The sequence below is a fragment of the Phyllopteryx taeniolatus genome, chromosome 8 (genome assembly GCF_024500385.1).
Source record: "Phyllopteryx taeniolatus isolate TA_2022b chromosome 8, UOR_Ptae_1.2, whole genome shotgun sequence".
Taxonomy (NCBI): domain Eukaryota; kingdom Metazoa; phylum Chordata; class Actinopteri; order Syngnathiformes; family Syngnathidae; genus Phyllopteryx; species Phyllopteryx taeniolatus.
The window spans coordinates 20,794,704-20,814,393 of record NC_084509.1 but is presented as its reverse complement, the minus strand read 5'-3'; the positions used below and the strand labels follow the sequence as shown (position 1 = coordinate 20,814,393).

The 19,690-nt window shown below is 44.1% G+C and overlaps 1 protein-coding gene across 1 annotated transcript in view; it reads left to right on the top strand.

The window, feature by feature from the left end:
- The first annotated feature begins 8,771 nt into the window (after nt 1-8,771).
- LOC133481972 (unconventional myosin-Ic-like) overlaps nt 8,772-19,690 on the top strand; it is an 85,190-nt gene continuing 74,271 nt past the window's right edge. Inside the window, exons 1-2 of the mRNA XM_061781412.1 lie at nt 8,772-8,859; nt 9,013-9,253. Of these exons, the coding sequence (XP_061637396.1) occupies nt 9,164-9,253 (90 nt within the window). The 5' untranslated portion in view covers nt 8,772-8,859; nt 9,013-9,163. The remainder of the gene's footprint in view (nt 8,860-9,012; nt 9,254-19,690) is intronic.

Genomic DNA, 19,690 nt, shown 5'->3' with positions numbered 1-19,690 from the left:
AATAGCCAAGGTTATTTTCAGGTGACTTGTGAGATTTTCTCCACCCAGCTCTGCCCAAAGAGCTGAGTCTGCATGTGGCATCAGATTACAAGGACTGCAAATGTACAGTACAGAAAGCACTGGATCACCACCAACCTTACCTGCCTTCCAAATCATCATTTCATCATCCCATTGTAACAAAGTTAATGATGATCATAATAATAATCATTAATAATAACCTAATGTATAGGGCCTTCCAAGGAACCCGATGCTTAACCCTAACATACTACTAGAGTCAAATTTGCTTTTGACAGCAATGAAAAATATCAAATATTTATTTTGCCCTGAAATATAATGAATTTTCTGAAAGTGAACCAAAATATTCTAAAATGCATTTCTTTTGCACAGAAGCTACTAAATGGTGGAAATCTTGAAACTATATGTCATAAATGTGTATTTTTTTATGACACAGGCTTGAAACTGTCCTAATAACTGTCTATTTCACCATTACATTTGAACAGGTTCCCACAGAAACACGCTGCTGTCGGTGTTTGAAGGGTCATGGTGCAATCTTGAAACCGTTGAGTAAAACAGCATAAGAATGATCATCCATATGAAATATTAAACACAAATATTTTGTGGTGTAAAACAAACGAAAGAAAAAACACTTACCCCTTACTCTGAAACATTGATTAAGGATATCCATTGTAATGTCAGGTAAACAAAAGAAAATAGCATTATTGGACCGATTATGGCTTTGTTCGTGTTTATGTATATCATATTTGTAAAAAGAAATATGCTGTACATGTATTTAACTTTTGTCCGAAGACACCAGCCATGAAGAAAACACAATTTTAGTTCGACTTCCAGCCAGCATGTCATTAATATGCACCCAATATAGTGTATGAACAACTTCAGAGGCATAATATTGATTCTAATGTAGCAGTGTATAGTGCACATACAGTATGTAATATGTATGACATTGTTACAGTGTCCAGGAAAGTCTAAAAATAATTTAGCAAATGAGCCACTGCTCTGTATTAAATATAAAATATATATTTGGGGTGGAACGGTGGACGACTGGATAGCACATCTGCCTCACAGTTCTGAGGACCGGGGTTCAAATCCCGGCCCCACCTGTGTGGAGTTTGCATGTTCTCCCCATGCCTGTGTGGGTTTTCTCCGGGCAATCCGGTTTCCTTCCACATCCCAAAAACATGCCTGGTCGGTTAATTGAAGATTCTAAATTGCCCGTAGGTATGAATGTGAGTGCGAATGGTTGTTTATATGTGCCCTGCGATTGTCTGGCGACCAGTTCAGGGTGTAACCCGCCTATCGCCTGAAGATAGCTGAGATAGGCTCCAGCACGCCCGCCACCCTAGTGAGGATAAGCGCTACAGAAAATGGATGGATGGATATTTGGGGGGGTAAAACAGCCCCTCCTGCTGGATCATGGGGGACAATCCATATTTGCCACTGTATAGTATTCTTATCGCAAACGTAAAAATAGCAAAAAGCATCCATTAACATGTCCTATTTAGACTAGCTGACATGATTATGAATTATCTGACAATCGATATGTATGCAACGTGTACTTTCAGTTGGATTATATTGGAAATATTCAATTCACTTCCATTTACTTTCGCTCTCTCTTGAGCAACGAGTTTGTTTTGCTTGGCAGTCGAGTAACCACTATTTAAAAATAGATCTGGGCAGTGACACACGTCTGCTTCAAGGCAGAGCAACGTGTGCGTGCGCGTGCGTGCGTGTGAGAGAGTGCGAGAGAGAGAGAGAGAAAGACAATTCCCGTGGCTGTGTGTGTCAAGGCCACAGGTTTCCTGTTGATGCCAGGCTGTCAGGAATGCCTCTCGTCAGGGTCAGAGGTCGAAGGATGTCTGTAAATGTTATTTCCCCTCACCAACAGCATGCAGCATAGTGTGATTTGCAGTTGCATAACACATTTCCACATCTGGAAATAGAAATTGTGCACTTGAAACTTCCCAAAGTATCAGTTCAAAAGAGCAGGTACGTTGGAATATTTGGTATCTGAGTCTCATGATGAACATAGCAGGGATAGAAAAGAGTCACTTTCACATCCTCCACGCAAAGTGCCACAAAAGAGACCCTCGAGACCTCCGTACCTCCCTCTGCTGTTGTCAGACACTACCATGAAGAGGGCTGTGACGGCCTCCTCCTGGGGGCCAGTGTGGGCGCTTCGGTGGGGCTGGTGATGTCCTCTTGATGGGGTACCCCAGGACGGCCGTCCTGTCCCTGGCGGTTGGGTGGATCCGAGTTCCATAAAGGGACGGGAGGGGAAGCATGCAGGACAACTTTATCGAACGCTTTCTCTGCTTCAAGTGACATGATGATTGCTTTTAGATTTTTATGCTGTGATGTGCTTATTAAATTTAATAGACGTCTGACATTATTTGTGGAACTTCTACCTTAAATGAAACCTGTCTGGTCATAGTGGATTATCGACGCGAATACCTTTTCAAGTCTTGTTGCAAGGGATTTTGAAATAATCTTGATATCTACATTAATCAGATAAGGGCCGACAATTAGCCGGGAGAGTGGGGTCTTTGCCTGATTTTAGTAGTAATTTAATTGAAGCTGTGTTCATACGGCAACTAATTTGATCTTTATCTTTTATCTCCTTGACTGTTCTGAAAAACACAGGCACAAGTATTGGCCAGAAATATTTAATGAATTTGACGTAAATTCCGTCCGCGCCAGGCGCTCGTCCTAATTGCATGTCTTCGTAATGCATTATGTAATTCTATCTTTAATTTCTGTATTTAATTGAGGAGTGTTTAGATCATTAATAAAAGTTTCAATTTATTTTTGCTTTGGGTCGTTTGAAGATGCGTATAAGCTGCTATAATAATTGCAAAATATTTCATTTATTTCTAGCGGTGACTGTGTACAGCTGCCGTTTGAATCTTGAATGGCTTTAATTAATGATTTTTTTGGTATCGCGTTGAAGTTGATTTGCGAGAAATGTGTCTGATTTATTTTTGCCCTCAAACTTAACTGTTGTTGTAGAAATTCTGTTCTTTTTGATGTGATGACATCTCATTGATGTTTTGCCTTTTGAAGTTCATTTCTCTTCTGATTCAATAAGGTGTGTTTCTTGACATAGGTGGAGGTCTGTTTTTAATTTAGTGACATAATCCAGAATCTTAGTTCTCTTTGCCTGCGATCGAATGCCATTGACATTCCATGTGACATATAATGAGTGTGTGTATAGTCATTTTAAATAGATTGGGTACTATGTACAGGTATTCTTTGTTGGTGTTTTTTTTGACAGTTTGCAGGACATTTTATGGTATTGTGTTGATAAATGTTATTTAATGATGGTGACGATGTTGATATATTTAAGTACAGCAAAGCCAGGGTAACAAACGAACAAAGAACATCGAGGGGCCCCCTAGAACCGCCACTGAATAAAGTTCAACAGTTCTGGTAGTATTTGCAAAATTATCAGTTTAACTATGACTCTAAAACGAGTAATCATTATCAAAACTGTTGTTGATGAATTTGCTAACCGATTAGTTGTCGATGAATCGATTAATTGTATTGGATGAAAGTATGTATTTCAGATTGCACTTCTTAATGGATATGGATTTATTTTAGGTGAAGGGGTAGGATTGAAATACGTTTTAACTCCATATTCCTTTTCGGACTGGCAGTACCCGGTGTTTGAATATGGGGTATTTAGATTTTAAAGTTTTCATTTCTTTGTTTTTTGTACTACCTTTTCAAAATAAAAAGTTCACTCAGTCAAGCAATAAGCATTACATGAGCCATGTTTGCTGTGGTAGAGATGTCTACTATGGCACGCTGGGGTAAGGGCCACTATCTGAACAAATATGGTATTGATGAATTGTGGTATTTTGAGTGAAAAAATGATTATGTCAGGAAGAAACTCTGCACCACGTGTCAATGTGGGCGCATTGTCGGTGGAGAAGTCCCACAGTACAAATTGCTGGACGGCAGACAACTCAGGAAGTTCAAGTTGGTGATGTTTATTTAAAAGCGTGAATTTGTTGATATTTTCTGTATGGCTGTAAGTGTAGGAAAGCAGAACGTAAGTGGAGAAAAACTCAACTCCAAATTGATAATTTGACCTCTACAGAAAAAGTCTTGTAATTTTAACCGAGAGTTAGCAACACTTTTCTGAAATCATCAGTAAGAACTCCAACAATACTCGCAATCTGTTTGCTGTGGTTGACAAGCTCACACCCCCCCCCAATCTGTTGGAATGTCTACTAGTTCTAGTTTGCATTGATCGGTAGCGCCTACCTGAGGGAAGAAGCTGGAAGAGCTGGTGAACGTGGTGCGGAGGGTCCGAGAGGATTTTGCACGCCCTTGTCTTAGTTCTGGCAGCGTGCAAGTCCTCAATGGTGGGTAGGGGGGTACCGACAATCCTTTCAGCAGTTTTGATTGTCCGTTGCAGTCGGAGTTTGTCCTTTTTTGTAGCAGCACCAAACCAGACTGTGATGGAAGAACACAGGACTGATTCGATGACCGCTGTGTAGAACTGTCTCAGCAGCTCCGGTGGCAGGCCCTGCTTTCTCAGAAGCCGCAGGAAGTACATCCTCTGCTGGGCCTTTTTGAGGACGGAGTTGATGTTGGTCGCCCACTTCAGGTCCTGGGAGATTGTAATTCCCAGGAACTTGAAGGTCTCGACGGTTGACACAAGGCTGCTGGAGAACGTGAGGGGCACCTGTGGCGAAGGATGCCTCCTGAAGTCCACGATCATCTCTACAGTCTTGAGCGTGTTCAGCTCCAGGTTGTGACGGCCGCACCACAGCTCCAGCCGCTCCGCTTCCTCTCGATATGCAGACTCGTCACCGTCCTTGATGAGGCCGATGACAGTGGTGTCATCTGAAAACTTCAGGAGTTTGACAGTCGGGTTCGCTGAGGTGCAGTCGTTCGTGTAGAGAGAGAAGAGCAGCAGAGAGAGGACACAACCTTGGGGCGCCCAGTGCTGATGTTGCGTGTGGATGAGGTGGCCTCCCCCAGCCTGACCTGCTGTGTCCTGCCCGTCAGAAAGCTGTAAATCCACTGGCAGATGGCAGGTGAGACGCTGAGCTGGAGAAGCTTGGATGAAAGGAGTTCAGGGATGATGGTGTTGAACGCTGAGCTGAAGTCCACGAACAGGATCCTCGCGTAGGTCCCTGCACTGTCGAGGTGTTCTAGGATGAAGTGCAGTCCCATGCCTCTGCTAAAAAATAGAACGCTGGACGCTTCCATGTTAGCAAGCTATAGAACCATCTCAAATTCTCCCTTTCATAGCCAAGATTGTTGGGTAAGTTATTTTTAATCAACTCAGCAATTTCTTGAACTTAAATGGACTTTTTGACAAATTTCAATCAGGTTTCCGAACTCATCACAGTACATAATCTGCTCTTATCAAAGTGCTAAATGATATAAGGTTGAATACTGACTCGGGAAAGGTGTCAATTCTTGTCTTGTTGGACCTCAGTGCACCATAATAGGTTGGAAATGTGGGTAGGACTAAATGGAACAGTCCTTAAATGGTCCAGGTCCAGGAAATGAGTTATTTTGTAACCATTGGAAGTCTGATCGAACGGCAATGACCTATGGGGTCCCTCAAGGGTCAGTTCTTAGACCCCTCCTGTTCAGCCTGTATACAGTGCGTATGGAAAGTATTCAGACCCCCTTAAAATTTTCACTCTTTGTTATTTTGCAGCCATTTGCTAAAATCATTTAAGTTCATTTTCTTCCTCATTAATGTACACACAGCACCCCATATTGACAGAAAAAAAACAGAATTGTTGAAATTTAAATTAAAAAATAAAAACTGAAAAATCACACAGCCATAAGTATTCAGAACCTTTGCTGTGACACGCATATATTTAACTCCGGTGCTGTCCATTTCTTCTGATCATCCTTGAGATGGTTCTACACCTTCATTGGAGTCCTGCTGTGTTTGATTATACTGATTGGACTTGATTCGGAAAGCCACACACCTGTCTATATTAGACCTTACAGCTCACAGTGCATGTCAGAGCAAATGAGAATCATGAGGTCAAAGGAACTGCCTGAAGAGCTCAGAGACAGAATTGTGGCAAGGCACAGATCTGGCCAAGGTTACTAAATAATTTCTGCTGCACTTAAGGTTCCTAAGAGCACAGTGGCCTCCATAATCCTAAAATGGAAGATGTTTGGGACGACCATAACCTTTCCTAGAGCTGGCCCTGCGGCCAAACTGAGCAATCGGGGGAGAAGAGCCTTGGTGAGAGAGGGAAAGAAGAACCCAAAGATCACTGTGGCTGAGCTCCAGAGATGCAGTCGGGAGATGGGAGAAAATTCTAGAAAGTCAACCATCAGTGCAGCCCTCCACCAGTCGGGGCTTTATGGCAGAGTGGCCCGACGGAAGCCTCTCCTCAGTGCAAGACACATGAAAGCCCACATGGAGTTTGCTCAAAAACACCTGAAGGACTCCAAAATGGTGAGAACTAAGATTCTCTGGTCTGATAAGACCAAGATAGAACTTTTAGGCCTTAATTCTAAGCGGTATGTGTGGAGAAAACCAGGCACTGCTCATCACCGGTCCAATACAGTCCCAACAGTGAAGCATGGTGGTGGCGGCATCATGCTGTGGGGGTGTTTTTCCGCTGCAGGGACAGGACGACTGGTTGTAATCGAAGAAAAGATGAATGCTGACAAGTACAGGGATATCCTGGATATCCTTCCAACAAGACAATGACCCTAAGCACACAGCTAAAATAATGAAGGAGTGGCTTCAGAACAACTCCGTGACTGTCCTTGAATGGCCCAGCCAGAGCCCTGTCTTAAACCCAATTGGGCATCTCTGAAGAGACCTGAAAACGGCTGCCCACCAACGTTCACCATCCAACCTGACAGAACTGGAGAGGGTCTGCGAGGAGGAATGGCAGACGATCCCCAAATCCAGGTGTGAAAAACTTGTTGCATCATTCCCAAAAAGACTCATTGCTGTATTAGCGCAAATGGGTGCTTCTACTAAATACTGAGCAAAGGGTCTGAATACTTATGGCTGTGTGATATTTCAGTTTTTCTTTTTTAATAAATCTGCAAAAGGTTCAACAATAAAAAAAAAAATTCTGTCAATATGGGGTGCTGTGTGTACATTAATGAGGAAAAATGAACTTAAAGGATTTTAGCAAATGGCTGCAATATAACAAAGAGTGAAAAATTTAAGGGGGGCTGAATACTTTCCGTACCCACTGTATGCTACCCTTGGGTCAAATTCTTCAGAACTTTAATTTTGACTATCATAGCTAAGCAGATGACACACAATTATACATAGCAGTGTCTCTCAATGACTACAGTTCAATTGAGGTGTTGTGTCACTGTCTAAAACAGATGAATAACTGGATGAGGCAAAATTTTCTTTAATTAAACTACAACAAAACTGAGGTAATTATTTTTGGCAATAAAGAAAAGAGGATTGCTGTTAGTAAATACCTGGAGGCACTCTGTTTAAAAAACAAAGACCAAATCCGAAACCTTGGTGTTCTGATAGATTCCCACCTGAATTTCAACAATCATATCAAATCAATTACTAAAACTGCCTTCGACCATCTGAAGAAGATATACAGAGTGAAGGCTTGCATGTGTCAAGCAGACCAGGAGAAGCTCATCCATGCTTTTATCTCAAGTAGACTTGCCTATTTTAAGTGTCTTCTGACTGGACTCCCTAAAAAGAGCATTAAACAGCTGCAGTTAATTCAGAATGCTGCACCTCAGGTTCTGACCAGAACAAAGAGGTCGGAGCAAATTACTCCAATTCTAAAGGCTTTAAACTGGCTCCCAGCTGGCTTTAGAATATATTTTAAAGTTCTGCTTCTGGTCCAAAGCAAACATGGGGAAGCACCATTTAGCTATAATGCTGCACACAAATGGAGTAAGTCGCCAACTGAAGTGGCATCAGCCCCAAGTGTGCATGTTTATAAGTCCAGGTTAAAAACTCTTCTTTTTTCCCATGCTTTTTAGAGCATTTCCACTTTTAAATTATATTTCTTGCACTGTACGCTGTTTACATTTCTGTTTTAACTGTTTTTTCTTTGTTTTTAAATGTTTTTAATCATGTAAAGCACATTGAGTTACCTTGTGTATGAAATGCGCTATATAAATAAATTTGCTTTGCTTTGCTATAGAACTCTCTCTGTCCCACACCCCCACAGCAACTCTCATATCGCTGATACTGAATGTGCATGTCAGTGGGTGTTTTCGTGTCAAGGCACTCGTGAGACATATTGTCAGGCTCAGGAAATACACTGCTATGAGAGCACAAGTCCTTTATTTGTTTCCACAAAGTGTTTGGTGCAAACATGTGCTTCTGGCTCTCATGTCCAAAAGGGCGCGTTAGTCGGTTCCGACTCATACACACACAGACGCACGCGTCAAGGAACACATACTCAATCTACTGGGCGGGTACTGGGAATGTCTAGGACAGGATACTAGTTCCAGGAGGAAACCCTTTTTTAAGACCAGTTTTGTGTGCGTGTGTGTGTGTGCGTCTTTGTGTGTGTGTGTATGTGTGTGTTTGTCAGCGGTGCCATAAATTATCCAAAAGGAATCAAGAGGAAATAGGATGAAGTCCGTTCCCTGGTATTCTGGGCTCATATTTTTTCCTCCCACCTTTAAAGCCCAATTCCAGCAGTGTCTTAAAGGTATCTCTTCAATGCATAAACTTATCTTCCCATACACACCCAAAGCCCCGAAAGACTCACATCCTCTGCATGTGACATTCATCTTGAGCCAGGCCGAGCGCCACATCCTCCCTACGCTCACAGAGTGCTCACATACTCTCTGTCTGCCTGCAAAGGGAAACTGGCCTCAGTGCGGCTCTCAACTCTGCAGAAGGTAACATGCCATCTCCAAATCTCTGCATTTACACTCACACTTTACAGACACTGATTTCTATTCGACTTAAGCTTCTAATTGGAATAAAATGTGTTTACTCTTGCTATGCGGTGAGTTGACACTCCACTTGACATCTCGATTTTCGTTTTTCAGCCATCTCCTGGGATGCTCCTCTGATAGCATCTCTTCTTGAGTTGTGGATTTGGAAATTTGAGTCTGTGGGAATTATTATTTTCCTAGTGGAGGACACTTCGGCAACACAGATCAAGCATCGGGAGACAAGACGCACAGACGACAGGGAGCAATGATGGAACTCAGGATCCAGCTCATCCCAACAGGGGAAATCATCCTTTCTCCTGGGAAAAATGTGGAAGACTACTGCCACAACTGCAAGGTCAGTTCACACACTGCGGTCAGATTTGAGGCCAGCTCTCGTGTCAGAACTTTCTTCTCGTCCTCCATTCCACTCACTTTTGTGCAGCAAAGTGGGGGCAAATAAAGGCTGACAAGGCGAAGTTTACACTGAGTTCATAGGGAAATACTTGCAGCGTGAGCCAGATACTTCCAGCATGTGATTTAAAGAGTTAACTAGCTACTACAAGTTAAACAACAGCGCTGCTCGTCTGTACTTTGCCGTAACTGCCAACTGCCGACAAGCTTGGAAAATTGGGATGAGTGACAATAAAGGTGTAATTTCGCAGGTTAAAATACAGATACATTTGCTACCGTATATAAAATAAGTAAAATATTAAAGCGATTGTGCTCCTAACTACCCGTTCTTCATCAGAAGCTATTATTATGGAAGCACATGCAGTATAAACTGCTACACCCAAATGTAATAAGCCAAATTGTATTGTATTGCTTTTAAATGAGAACATTTTCCATGTGACAGAAGGAAAAACTACACCTATTGGCAATAATGTTGGCGATAGGCCCTTTTAATGGATTCTGACTGAAAGAAACTAAACATCAGTAACTGCCGAGAGTGCTTGAGGAATGTGAGGAATAGTGTCAGCACAACTGAAGAACTGTGTGGAGTAAAAAGCATCCATCCATCGATCTACTGTATTTTCTGTGCTGCTTATGCTGTTCAGGGATGGGGGTTAGATGGAGCCTCTTCCAGATGACTCCCAGATGAAGTGGGAGGTGGGGTACATCCTGGATTAATCGCTACTGGTGAATCATAGGGCAATTATAATTTGGCACTGACTGGGAATTGATTCCGTGTCCCCCAGGTACTCTAGCCTCCCCCGCATATTCATAAGAGCACATACATGTGTCAGCCTCTGTGTCATCAAACAGATTATGCTGCCTGAGGCCTGCACTGGTTGTGAAGTGCTACTGTACATGGTAGTGCCTTTCACTCAGATTTCGTGGGTTCAATTTCTGATTAGTGCCCCCAACACACAGCAACTGCTGGCCCCAAGCCCGGTTAGAAATTGGGTAGGTTGTGGCAGGAAAGGCATCTGGCATTTAAATGGTCAAGCTCATGCGAGTGACTCACTGAGGCGATCGATTCATGATGGGACAAGCCAAAAGTCACAACAACCGCCAAACATGTTAAGCATTAACCAATACGCAGGAAGGCATCGTTTCTGACAGCAGAGCATGAAAATGTTATGTTACTCTATGTCAGGTTGACAGAAGGAGTTTCCAGACTCAAGGCATTTTCCAGAATTTCATCATACAATTTCCATGCAGGAGTGAAATGACAGATACAACACTCCCATACATTTTGGCTTCAATAAAGAAAGTAAAGTAAATACGGTATGCTCTTGGCACATTTGGGAAGACAACAACAACAAAAAAAGGCGTTTACATTATCTCAGGAATGATGGGAGTGGGCTTTTAAAAATCACTCCCCCTGAGGTAAGATTAATTTTGAATGTACAGTGTAGGAATGTATGGTTGTTGAAGTGTATTCACTTGAGCTATTTAGAGACAGTTGGGGAGGTGTGGAATGTACTGGAGCTCGGATGGGAGGAAACGACAAAGAAATTCCAGTACATTGCCTGATTTGTCTCTCTACATTCCTCTCGGGTCATACACCGTGTGTGTGTGTGTGTGTGTGTGTGTGTGTGTGTGTGTGTGTGTGTGCGTGCGTGTGTGCCAGAGAGATCCAGTTGTTTCATGCTGAATCAATCACTCCTCCCTCTGGCAATGACAGTGTATTACAGTCCAGCAATGGTATTGATTGATTGCCAGCTGACAACTGAGGTCACCTTCTCAGGGCAGGGCTGGACACTGGCTACATTATACTGTAGGCATACAATGGGTACGGAAAGTATTCAGACCCCGTTAAATTTTTCACTCTTTGTTATATTACAGCCATTTGCTAAAATAATTTAAGTACATTTTTTTTCCTCATTAATCTACACACAGCACCCCATATTGACAGAAAAAGACAGAATTGTTTACATTTTTGCAGATTCATTCAAAAAGAAAAACTGAAATATGACAAAGCCATAAGTATTCAGACCCTTTGCTCAGTATTTAGTAAAAACACCCTTTTCAGCGAATACAGCCATGAGTCTTTTTGGGAATGATGCAACAAGTTTTTCACACCTGGATTTGGAGATCATCTGCCATTCCTCCTCGCAGATCCTCTCCAGTTCTCTCAGGTTGGATGGTGAACGTTTTTTTAGCTGTGTGCTTAGGGTCATTGTCTTGTTGGAAGGTGAACCTTTGGCCAAGTCTGAGGTCCTGAGCACTCTGGAGAAGGTTTTCATCCAGGATATCACTGTACTTGGCCGCATTCATCTTTCCTTCGATTTCAACCAGTCGTCCTGCCTCTGCAGCTGAAAAACATCCCCACAGCATGATGCTGCCACCACCGTGCTTCACTGTTGGACTGTATTGGACAGGTGACGAGCAGTGCCTGGTTTTCTCCACACATACCGCTTAGAATTAAGGCCAAAAAGTTCTATCTTGGTCTCATCAGACCAGAGAATCTTATTTCTCACCATCTTGGAGTTCCTCAGGTGTTTTTTTTAGCAAACTCTATGCGGGCTTTCATGTGTCTTGCACTAACGAGAGGCTAACTTTTTTTCTTCTCTTTTTCTTTTTTGTCCTGTTCGGCTGTTAGGTCAAGCAGAATGGAAAATCTGTATCCCTTTCATGCCGGAACAGTTTTACTGTGTCCAGTGGAGTTTTTAAGCTTCCGGGGTGGTATTATAATTGAGGTTTATTGAGAATCAGACTTGATCAGTTGAACAGAACAAAGTTTCTAGAAAGGAGAGAGAAACAAAGACAAAAGACAAAGCACGAATTGTAAACAGGATGAGAGAAGTAAATCATTACATTATCTACAACAATGAAACATTAAATATGAGTGTTGCATGGGGCTGTAGTGCTACACCCTGTGAGGGAAGTACAGGACAAGATAGAACAGGACAAGGACAGGAGAAGAAGCATGCTGGACAAGGGTCGTGAACCCGACTGTACAACAAGTGCGGTGGCATTAATTATGTGAATTATAAAAGTCTACAGGACGAGAGTATAAGTGAGGGCATACACACGCGATTTGTAAGTTAGTGCGTGACCCCCACACCTAGTGAAAGAGTCCTTGGGGTGTGTGTCTGCGGATACGTGCAAGTGAATTGATACCGTTTTACATGCACAAAGACTGACAGAAGTGTCCTGTAATTGCTGTGGCCGCTGGGCAAGTTCTCCAACAAACACGCCGGGTTCCCCCTCGTCATTGTCAGAGTCAGTCTCGTTGCCGGGGGGCTGTTCAGCAATGATGCCGGCTTTCGCAAAAGCTCGGGCAACAATCAAAGCAGATACCTTAGCCCAATCATCCACAATCCATTCACATATGGTGGTGTAACTTGCTTGGCACTGCCTCCCAGTTTTAGTTGCACTTGGTTTTTCACAGCAGCTGTGAGATGGGCGCGCATGGAGTCACAGATCAACAGGGACAGTGACGCGTGGAAAAAAACATCCAGTCTCTTTACATACACCTCACTCAGCCACTCTCCCATTTTCTCCTCGTTCATCCAGCCCTTTTGATTGGCCTTAACGATGACTTCGGCTGGAAACCTTTCTTTAGGCAGCGTCTTCCTCTTAAAAATCACCATAGGTGGCAGTTTCTGTCCATTACCATGGCAACCAAGCACAACAGTAAAAGCCGACTTCTCGTGCCCCGATGTACGTATCGGTACCGTGGTGGTCCCCTTATTCACAACAGTGTGGTTAGCCGGGATGTCGAAAGTGAGCGAATGTGGTTGGTCTGGATGTGTTTGTCTGCAATTTTTTTACTGCAGTAGGAGTGGAAGAGGGCCAGCTTCTCTTTGTAATCTGCTGGAAGTTGCTGTGCCACGGTAGTCCTTGCCCAGATGGATAGATGGCGTTTCATAAAACGAAAGCACCAAGACGGACCTCCTTGAAAATGTTCGATTTTCATTTATTCTCCAAGCGTTATTGCCCTCAGTCGAATGGTGACTGTAGAGACGCTTCTCCCGGCTTTTCTTTGATCCTTAATCCATTGCTCGAGTTGGTCTTCCATCTCGGGCCACTTCGCTTGGTTTCCGCGGAAACTCAGCTTTGTCTTCTTGATTTGGCGAAGCTCGTTTTCCTGCTTCCTCCACTTGCGTATCATGGATTCGTTGATCTTGAATTCTCTCGCGGCTGCTCGATTCCCATGTTCCTCTGCGTAACTGACAGCTTGCAGTTTAAACTGCGCTTCGTAAGCATGTCTCTTCGTAGGTGCCATTTTCGGGGGTCCTTAGCCAAACTGATCTTGTTTTGCACAATCCACATACCGGCGCTATATACCTACTGGGGGCATGCCTTTAGTGTCCTCCTTCACGTTCACCCTTCCCCCTTTACGTCCGCATGCTGTAATCAGTCACGTCCGCCTTTCCTCTATGTAAGCAGCGTGTCGGCAGAAAATGCTCCCAGTCAGTCAAGCGGAGCGCTCATCACACAACAACATTTATAGATTTTGGAACTCGGTGCACACATAAGGCGTGCCGCATTACAAGGCGCCCCGTCCATTTTGGAGAAAATTTAAGACTTTTAAGTGCACCTTATGGTCGTGAAAATACAGTATTTGATTTGAAGCACGTGACGAACTGAACAGCAGAACCATTAGAAGACAGAATATTGCTGAGGTGTTTGATTTGAGGGAGGTTTCTATTGAAGATCATATGTTTAGTTTTCCTTATGTTCAGTGGTAACTGTAGACTGGAAAGAGCATTTTGAGTGCTAGTAAAACTTGTCTGAAGCGTAGACAGCGCAGTGTGGAGAGAGGAGCTAGAAGTATAAACAATTTTGTTGTTGGCATACAAATGGGCAAGAGAGTTACCAATATCATGGGTTATATGATTGATGTAAATATTGAAAAGTGTTGGACCAAGTATAGAACCCTGTGATAATTGATAATGGGTCCAAAAGAAGACCCTCCGCCTTCACTGATCGTGTGCGCTCAGAGCAGTAGCTCTTTATCCTTTCATTTAATTATCCATCTATCTCTTTTCTATACCGCTTAGGTTCGCAGATGAGCTGAAGCCTATCTTGGATGACTTTTGGCAAAAGACGGGGTGACACTCTGCACTGGTCACCAGTCAATTGCAGGAAACACAGACAAACAATCATTGTAGCCTATTGACACTATAGACTCTTGCATGATTTTTGGGATGTGAAAGGAAGAGTTTTCAATTGAATATAGTTTCGAAAGGATTTTCAAATCATTGTATTGTGTTTGCGGCGGCACGGTGGTTGACTGGTTACCACATCTGTTTTACAGTTCTGAGATCCTGGGTTTAAATCCGGCCTTCTTGTGTGGAGTTTACATGTTCTCCCTCTGCTTGCGTCGGTTTTCTCCGGGTACTACGGTTTCCTCCCACATCCCAAATACATGCATGGTAGGTTAATTGAAGACTCTAAATTGTCTGTAGGTGTGAATGTGAGTGCGAATGGTTGTTTGTTTGTATGTGTCCTGCGATTGGCTGGCGACCAATTCAAGGTGTACCCCGCCTTTCACCCAGAGTCAGCTGGGATAGGCTCCAGCTCGCCCACGACCCTAGTGAGGATAAGCGGTACGGAAAATGAATGGATGGATGGATGTCAACAGAAGTGGCAAAACACTGTACTTAAGTAGTCTATGTTTTTTGAACGACAGAAGCTTGCAGATTTTAGGCAGAAGATAGCAGAAGATATAGCGCATTCGCCACGAATCATTCATGTAACTGACAACATAAACTAAAGTAATTCACTTAAAGAAGGCCATTGATGGGGAATATCTTGCTTCTCCGAATCTGTTCCTGTTGTCGTGAATGCACCTTGGTCCATGTTCCTCCATGTTGCTATTGTCTCTATATTTCCCCCGTTTTATAAAACCCCGTGATCTCAATCAATCAAGACCTCAACCGTGGTTGACTTTACTTCCGTTTTTTTTTACATTGTGTCGTCATCTGCGGACTATGGAAAAAGTAACAAGCCTATTTTGACAAATTAAGCAGTAAAAAGTACAGATAAGGTGAAACCCCAGATTATTATTATTATTTTTTTTTTTAAATAAAAACTTATTCTTTGTTATTCTCTGTTACAAACTCACCTCATTGTTGTTTTTGTGCTCAGGCCGAAACAATAACAGCCATCTGGTGGCATCTCGGTGCCAAGGTACTGTTGAAGTGAGTTGAGGAGCTTCATTCAAACAAAAGTTGTCATTTGCCACCATGATGGCGCCTACCAGTGTGGTCGCCTCGGTAACGCGCTCTCTAGTATTGTCTTTGTTTTTGTGTTTTTCGTCCGTCTTTGGAGACCTTACACGACTCACTTACACAAGGGGAGACCTGCTAACCATCAAGGAGTCTACTCCAGACTTTCTGTCACCAACTTTCGAATATCCGCTCAGTTTTTTCCCCGAGTTACTCACCGGAGCGGCGTCCGCGGTTTTCGCCGCATGGAGACGGAAGCGGCGCCACAGAGGGAAGCGAGCCGGCATTCAGGTGAAACTCCGCAAGAGAGGACACAGATTGGCGTTCCCGTCGATCCACCTCGCGAACGTACGCTCCCTACCCAACAAAATGGACGAGCTTCATCTTCTGTTAAAGACAAGTAAAGACTTCGGACGTTCCGCGGCCATGTGCTTCACGGAGACCTGGCTCTGCGACGCTGTACCTGATGCCGGCATTATGCTTCCCGGTTTCCACATTCATCGAGCGGACCGCGACATGGAATCATCGGGGAAAACAAAGGGCGGCGGGATATGCCTCTATATCAACGAAAAATGGTGTACGGACGTCACGGTGATCAGCACACACTGCAGCCCGCATTTGGAGTCGCTATTCTTAAATTGTAAACCATTCTACTCCCCACGTGAGTTCGCATCATTCATTTTCGCTGGCGTCTATATTCCGCCTCAAGCTAACACGAACGCCGCATTGCTAACGCTCGCCGATCAAGTCAACGAAATTGAAAAAAAACACCCCGACTCACCCCTCATTATTCTCGGGGACTTTAACAAAGCTAAACTCAACCACGAACTCCCTAAATACAAGCAGCACATCGACTGTCCTACCAGGGAAAATAATACTTTAGACCACTGCTACACCACGGTAAAAAACGCATACCGTGCTATACCTCGTGCAGCCTTGGGCTCGTCTGATCACTGCTTAATTCACTTAATACCGACGTACAGGCAAGAACTTAAATGTGCGAAGCCTACAGTGAAAACAGTCAAAAAGTGGACAAATGAAGCCAAGATGGAACTTCAAAGCTGCTTAGACTGCACAGACTGGAGTGTCTTTGAAAATTCAGCTGGCAGCCTGGATGAGTATACGGACACTGTCACATCCTATATCAGTTTCTGTGAAGAGGTCTGTGTTCCAACAAAATCATTTCGCACATTCAACAACAATAAGCCGTGGTTCACTGCTAAACTTAAGCAGCTTCGCCAAGCTAAGGAGGACGCATATCAGAGCGGGGACAGGGCCCTGTATAATCGAGCTAGAAACCAGCTGACTAAAGAAATTAACATTGCAAAGAGGATCTATACAGCAAAGTTGGAAAAACAGTTTAGCACAAACGACTCTAAATCAGTCTGGCATGCATTCCAGTCGCTGACTAATTACAAGCGACGATCCCCCCCAAGCTGAGAACAATAGCACACTAGCCAACGACTTGAATACCTTCTACTGCAGATTTGAAAAGGACAGTTTCACACCACACACCAACCCGGCCGCACCCGCGACCACAATCACACCTCTGACCTCTGCGTTAACCATCCATGAACAGGATGTGAGACGCATCTTCAAACAACAAAAGATTAACAAAGCGGCAGGCCCGGACCACGTGTCTCCATCCTGCCTCAAAGTCTGCGCGGATCAGCTCGCGCCAGTCTTCACTCAGATCTTCAACAGATCACTGGAAATGTGCGAAGTTCCATCCTGCTTCAAACGCTCCACCATCATCCCAGTCCCCAAGAAACCTGCAATCTCGGGTCTGAATGACTACAGGCCTGTCGCTTTGACATCTGTGGTCATGAAGTCCTTTGAATGTCTTGTGCTGGACCACCTCAAGAGTGTCACAGGTCCCCTGCTGGACCCCCTGCAGTTTGCCTACCAAGCGAACAGATCTGCGGATGATGCAGTCAACATGGGACTGCACTTCATCCTAGAACACCTCGACAGTGCAGGGACCTACGCGAGGATCCTGTTCGTGGACTTCAGCTCAGCGTTCAACACCATCATCCCTGATCTCCTTTCATCCAAGCTTCTCCAGCTCAGCGTCTCACCTGCCATCTGCCAGTGGATCTACAGCTTTCTGACGGGCAGGACACAGCAGGTCAGGCTGGGGGAGGCCACCTCATCCACACGCAGCATCAGCACTGGGGCGCCCCAAGGTTGTGTCCTCTCTCCGCTGCTCTTCTCTCTCTACACGAACGACTGCACCTCAGCGAACCCGACTGTCAAACTCCTGAAGTTTGCAGATGACACCACTGTCATCGGCCTCATCAAGGACGGTGACGAGTCTGCATATCGACAGGAAGCGGAGCGGCTGGAGCTGTGGTGCGGCCGACACAACCTGGAGCTGAACACGCTCAAGACTGTAGAGATGATCGTGGACTTCAGGAGGCATCCTTCGCCACAGCTGCCCCTCACGCTGTCCAGCTGCCTTGTGTCAACCGTCGAGACCTTCAAGTTCCTGGGAATTACAATCTCCCAGGACCTGAAGTGGGCGACCAACATCAACTCCGTCCTCAAAAAGGCCCAGCAGAGGATGTACTTCCTGCGGCTTCTGAGAAAGCATGGCCTGCCACCGGAGCTGCTGAGACAGTTCTACACAGCGGTCATCGAATCAGTCCTGTGTTCTTCCATCACAGTCTGGTTTGGTGCTGCTACAAAAAAGGACAAACTCCGACTGCAACGGACAATCAAAACTGCTGAAAGGATTGTCGGTACCCCCCCTACCCACCCTTGAGGACTTGCACGCTGCCAGAACTAAGACAAGGGCGTGCAAAATCCTCTCGGACCCTCCCCACCCTGGTCACCAGCTCTTCCAGCTCCTTCCCTCAGGTAGGCGCTACCGATCAATGCAAACTAGAACTAGTAGACATTCCAACAGCTTCTTCCCTCTTGCAATCAACTTCTTGAACACCTAACTTACAATTCCATTACAACAAGCTGGCAATTTTTTGACTTGAGTTCGTTGTCACATTTCTGTATTATGTATTACTCGTGCACTCACTGTAGTTGTCTCGCCGTGCTGCACTATTTGCATATAGTGGCCACTCATGCCAGAGTAGCATCTGCTCCATTTGCACACTGATTGAGGAGTATCTGTAACATTTGCACAACCATTGTCCCAGATTATCGCAGTACTCGTCACTTTAAACCGCATACACTCCTTGAAGTCTCAGTGCCCTTTGCACAATGGTCATTGCACCGGACTATTGCGTTATTAGCCATTCGAACTGAGGACTCTGCATCTTTTTGCACAATTGTTGTTTGTTGTTGTTTTTTGTCAATGTCTTTATGTCTCCAAAGTGTTCTGTAAATTGACTGTCTGTTGTACTAGAGCGGCTCCAACTACCGGAGACAAATTCCTTGTGTGTTTTGGACATACTTGGCAAATAAAGATGATTCTGATTCTGATTCTGATCTTGTGGCATTTATAGGCCATTACAATACAATATCAGCCTTTTGGAGGGGGGTGTCAGTTACTCAAGATTTTTGCTATTCTGGTCAGGGCTCAATCCTTATTCCTAGTGAATAGCAGGCAGGCTTGAACTGTATCTGTTTTCAAATGTAGGGAGTAAAAGTAAAAAGTCATTGAAAAATAAATCTATGGTAGTAACGACGTACAGTATGTATTTCGTTACTACCCACCACTGCATATAAACATTCATTTTCATAGCAAAGTATAAACAGAAACCACTACAAACCCAGACGCATGACAGGCACATAATGTCGCAAAAATGGAGAGTAAAATTGTCTCCACTGGTCATTTTCATGCTGGTCGTTTAGCTAGCATCTGCTTGGTCAATTTAATTTGACCATTTATTTTGTCACAATCAGTTCAATTTACAGTTCTACAGTTATCGTTACAACTTTCCCTCCTTGTTTGTTTTGAATATAGATTAATATTTTGTAGGGAATTTCAGTTGACCTCCAAATACTAATTTTGGTGTACGGTATTCGAGTTTGGCGCTTCCACAGTAATGACAACAATAGTGTGGACAACACTACTTAAAAGGCTGCCGAGTGTTTGTACTTTAAACAATGACGACATGGCGCCGGGTTCCCTAAAAATAAACCCTCACGCGTTCAATAGTTTCTGTTATCCACGCGTTAGCCGCCGTGGGATGGGTTCTGTCCGAATTTCC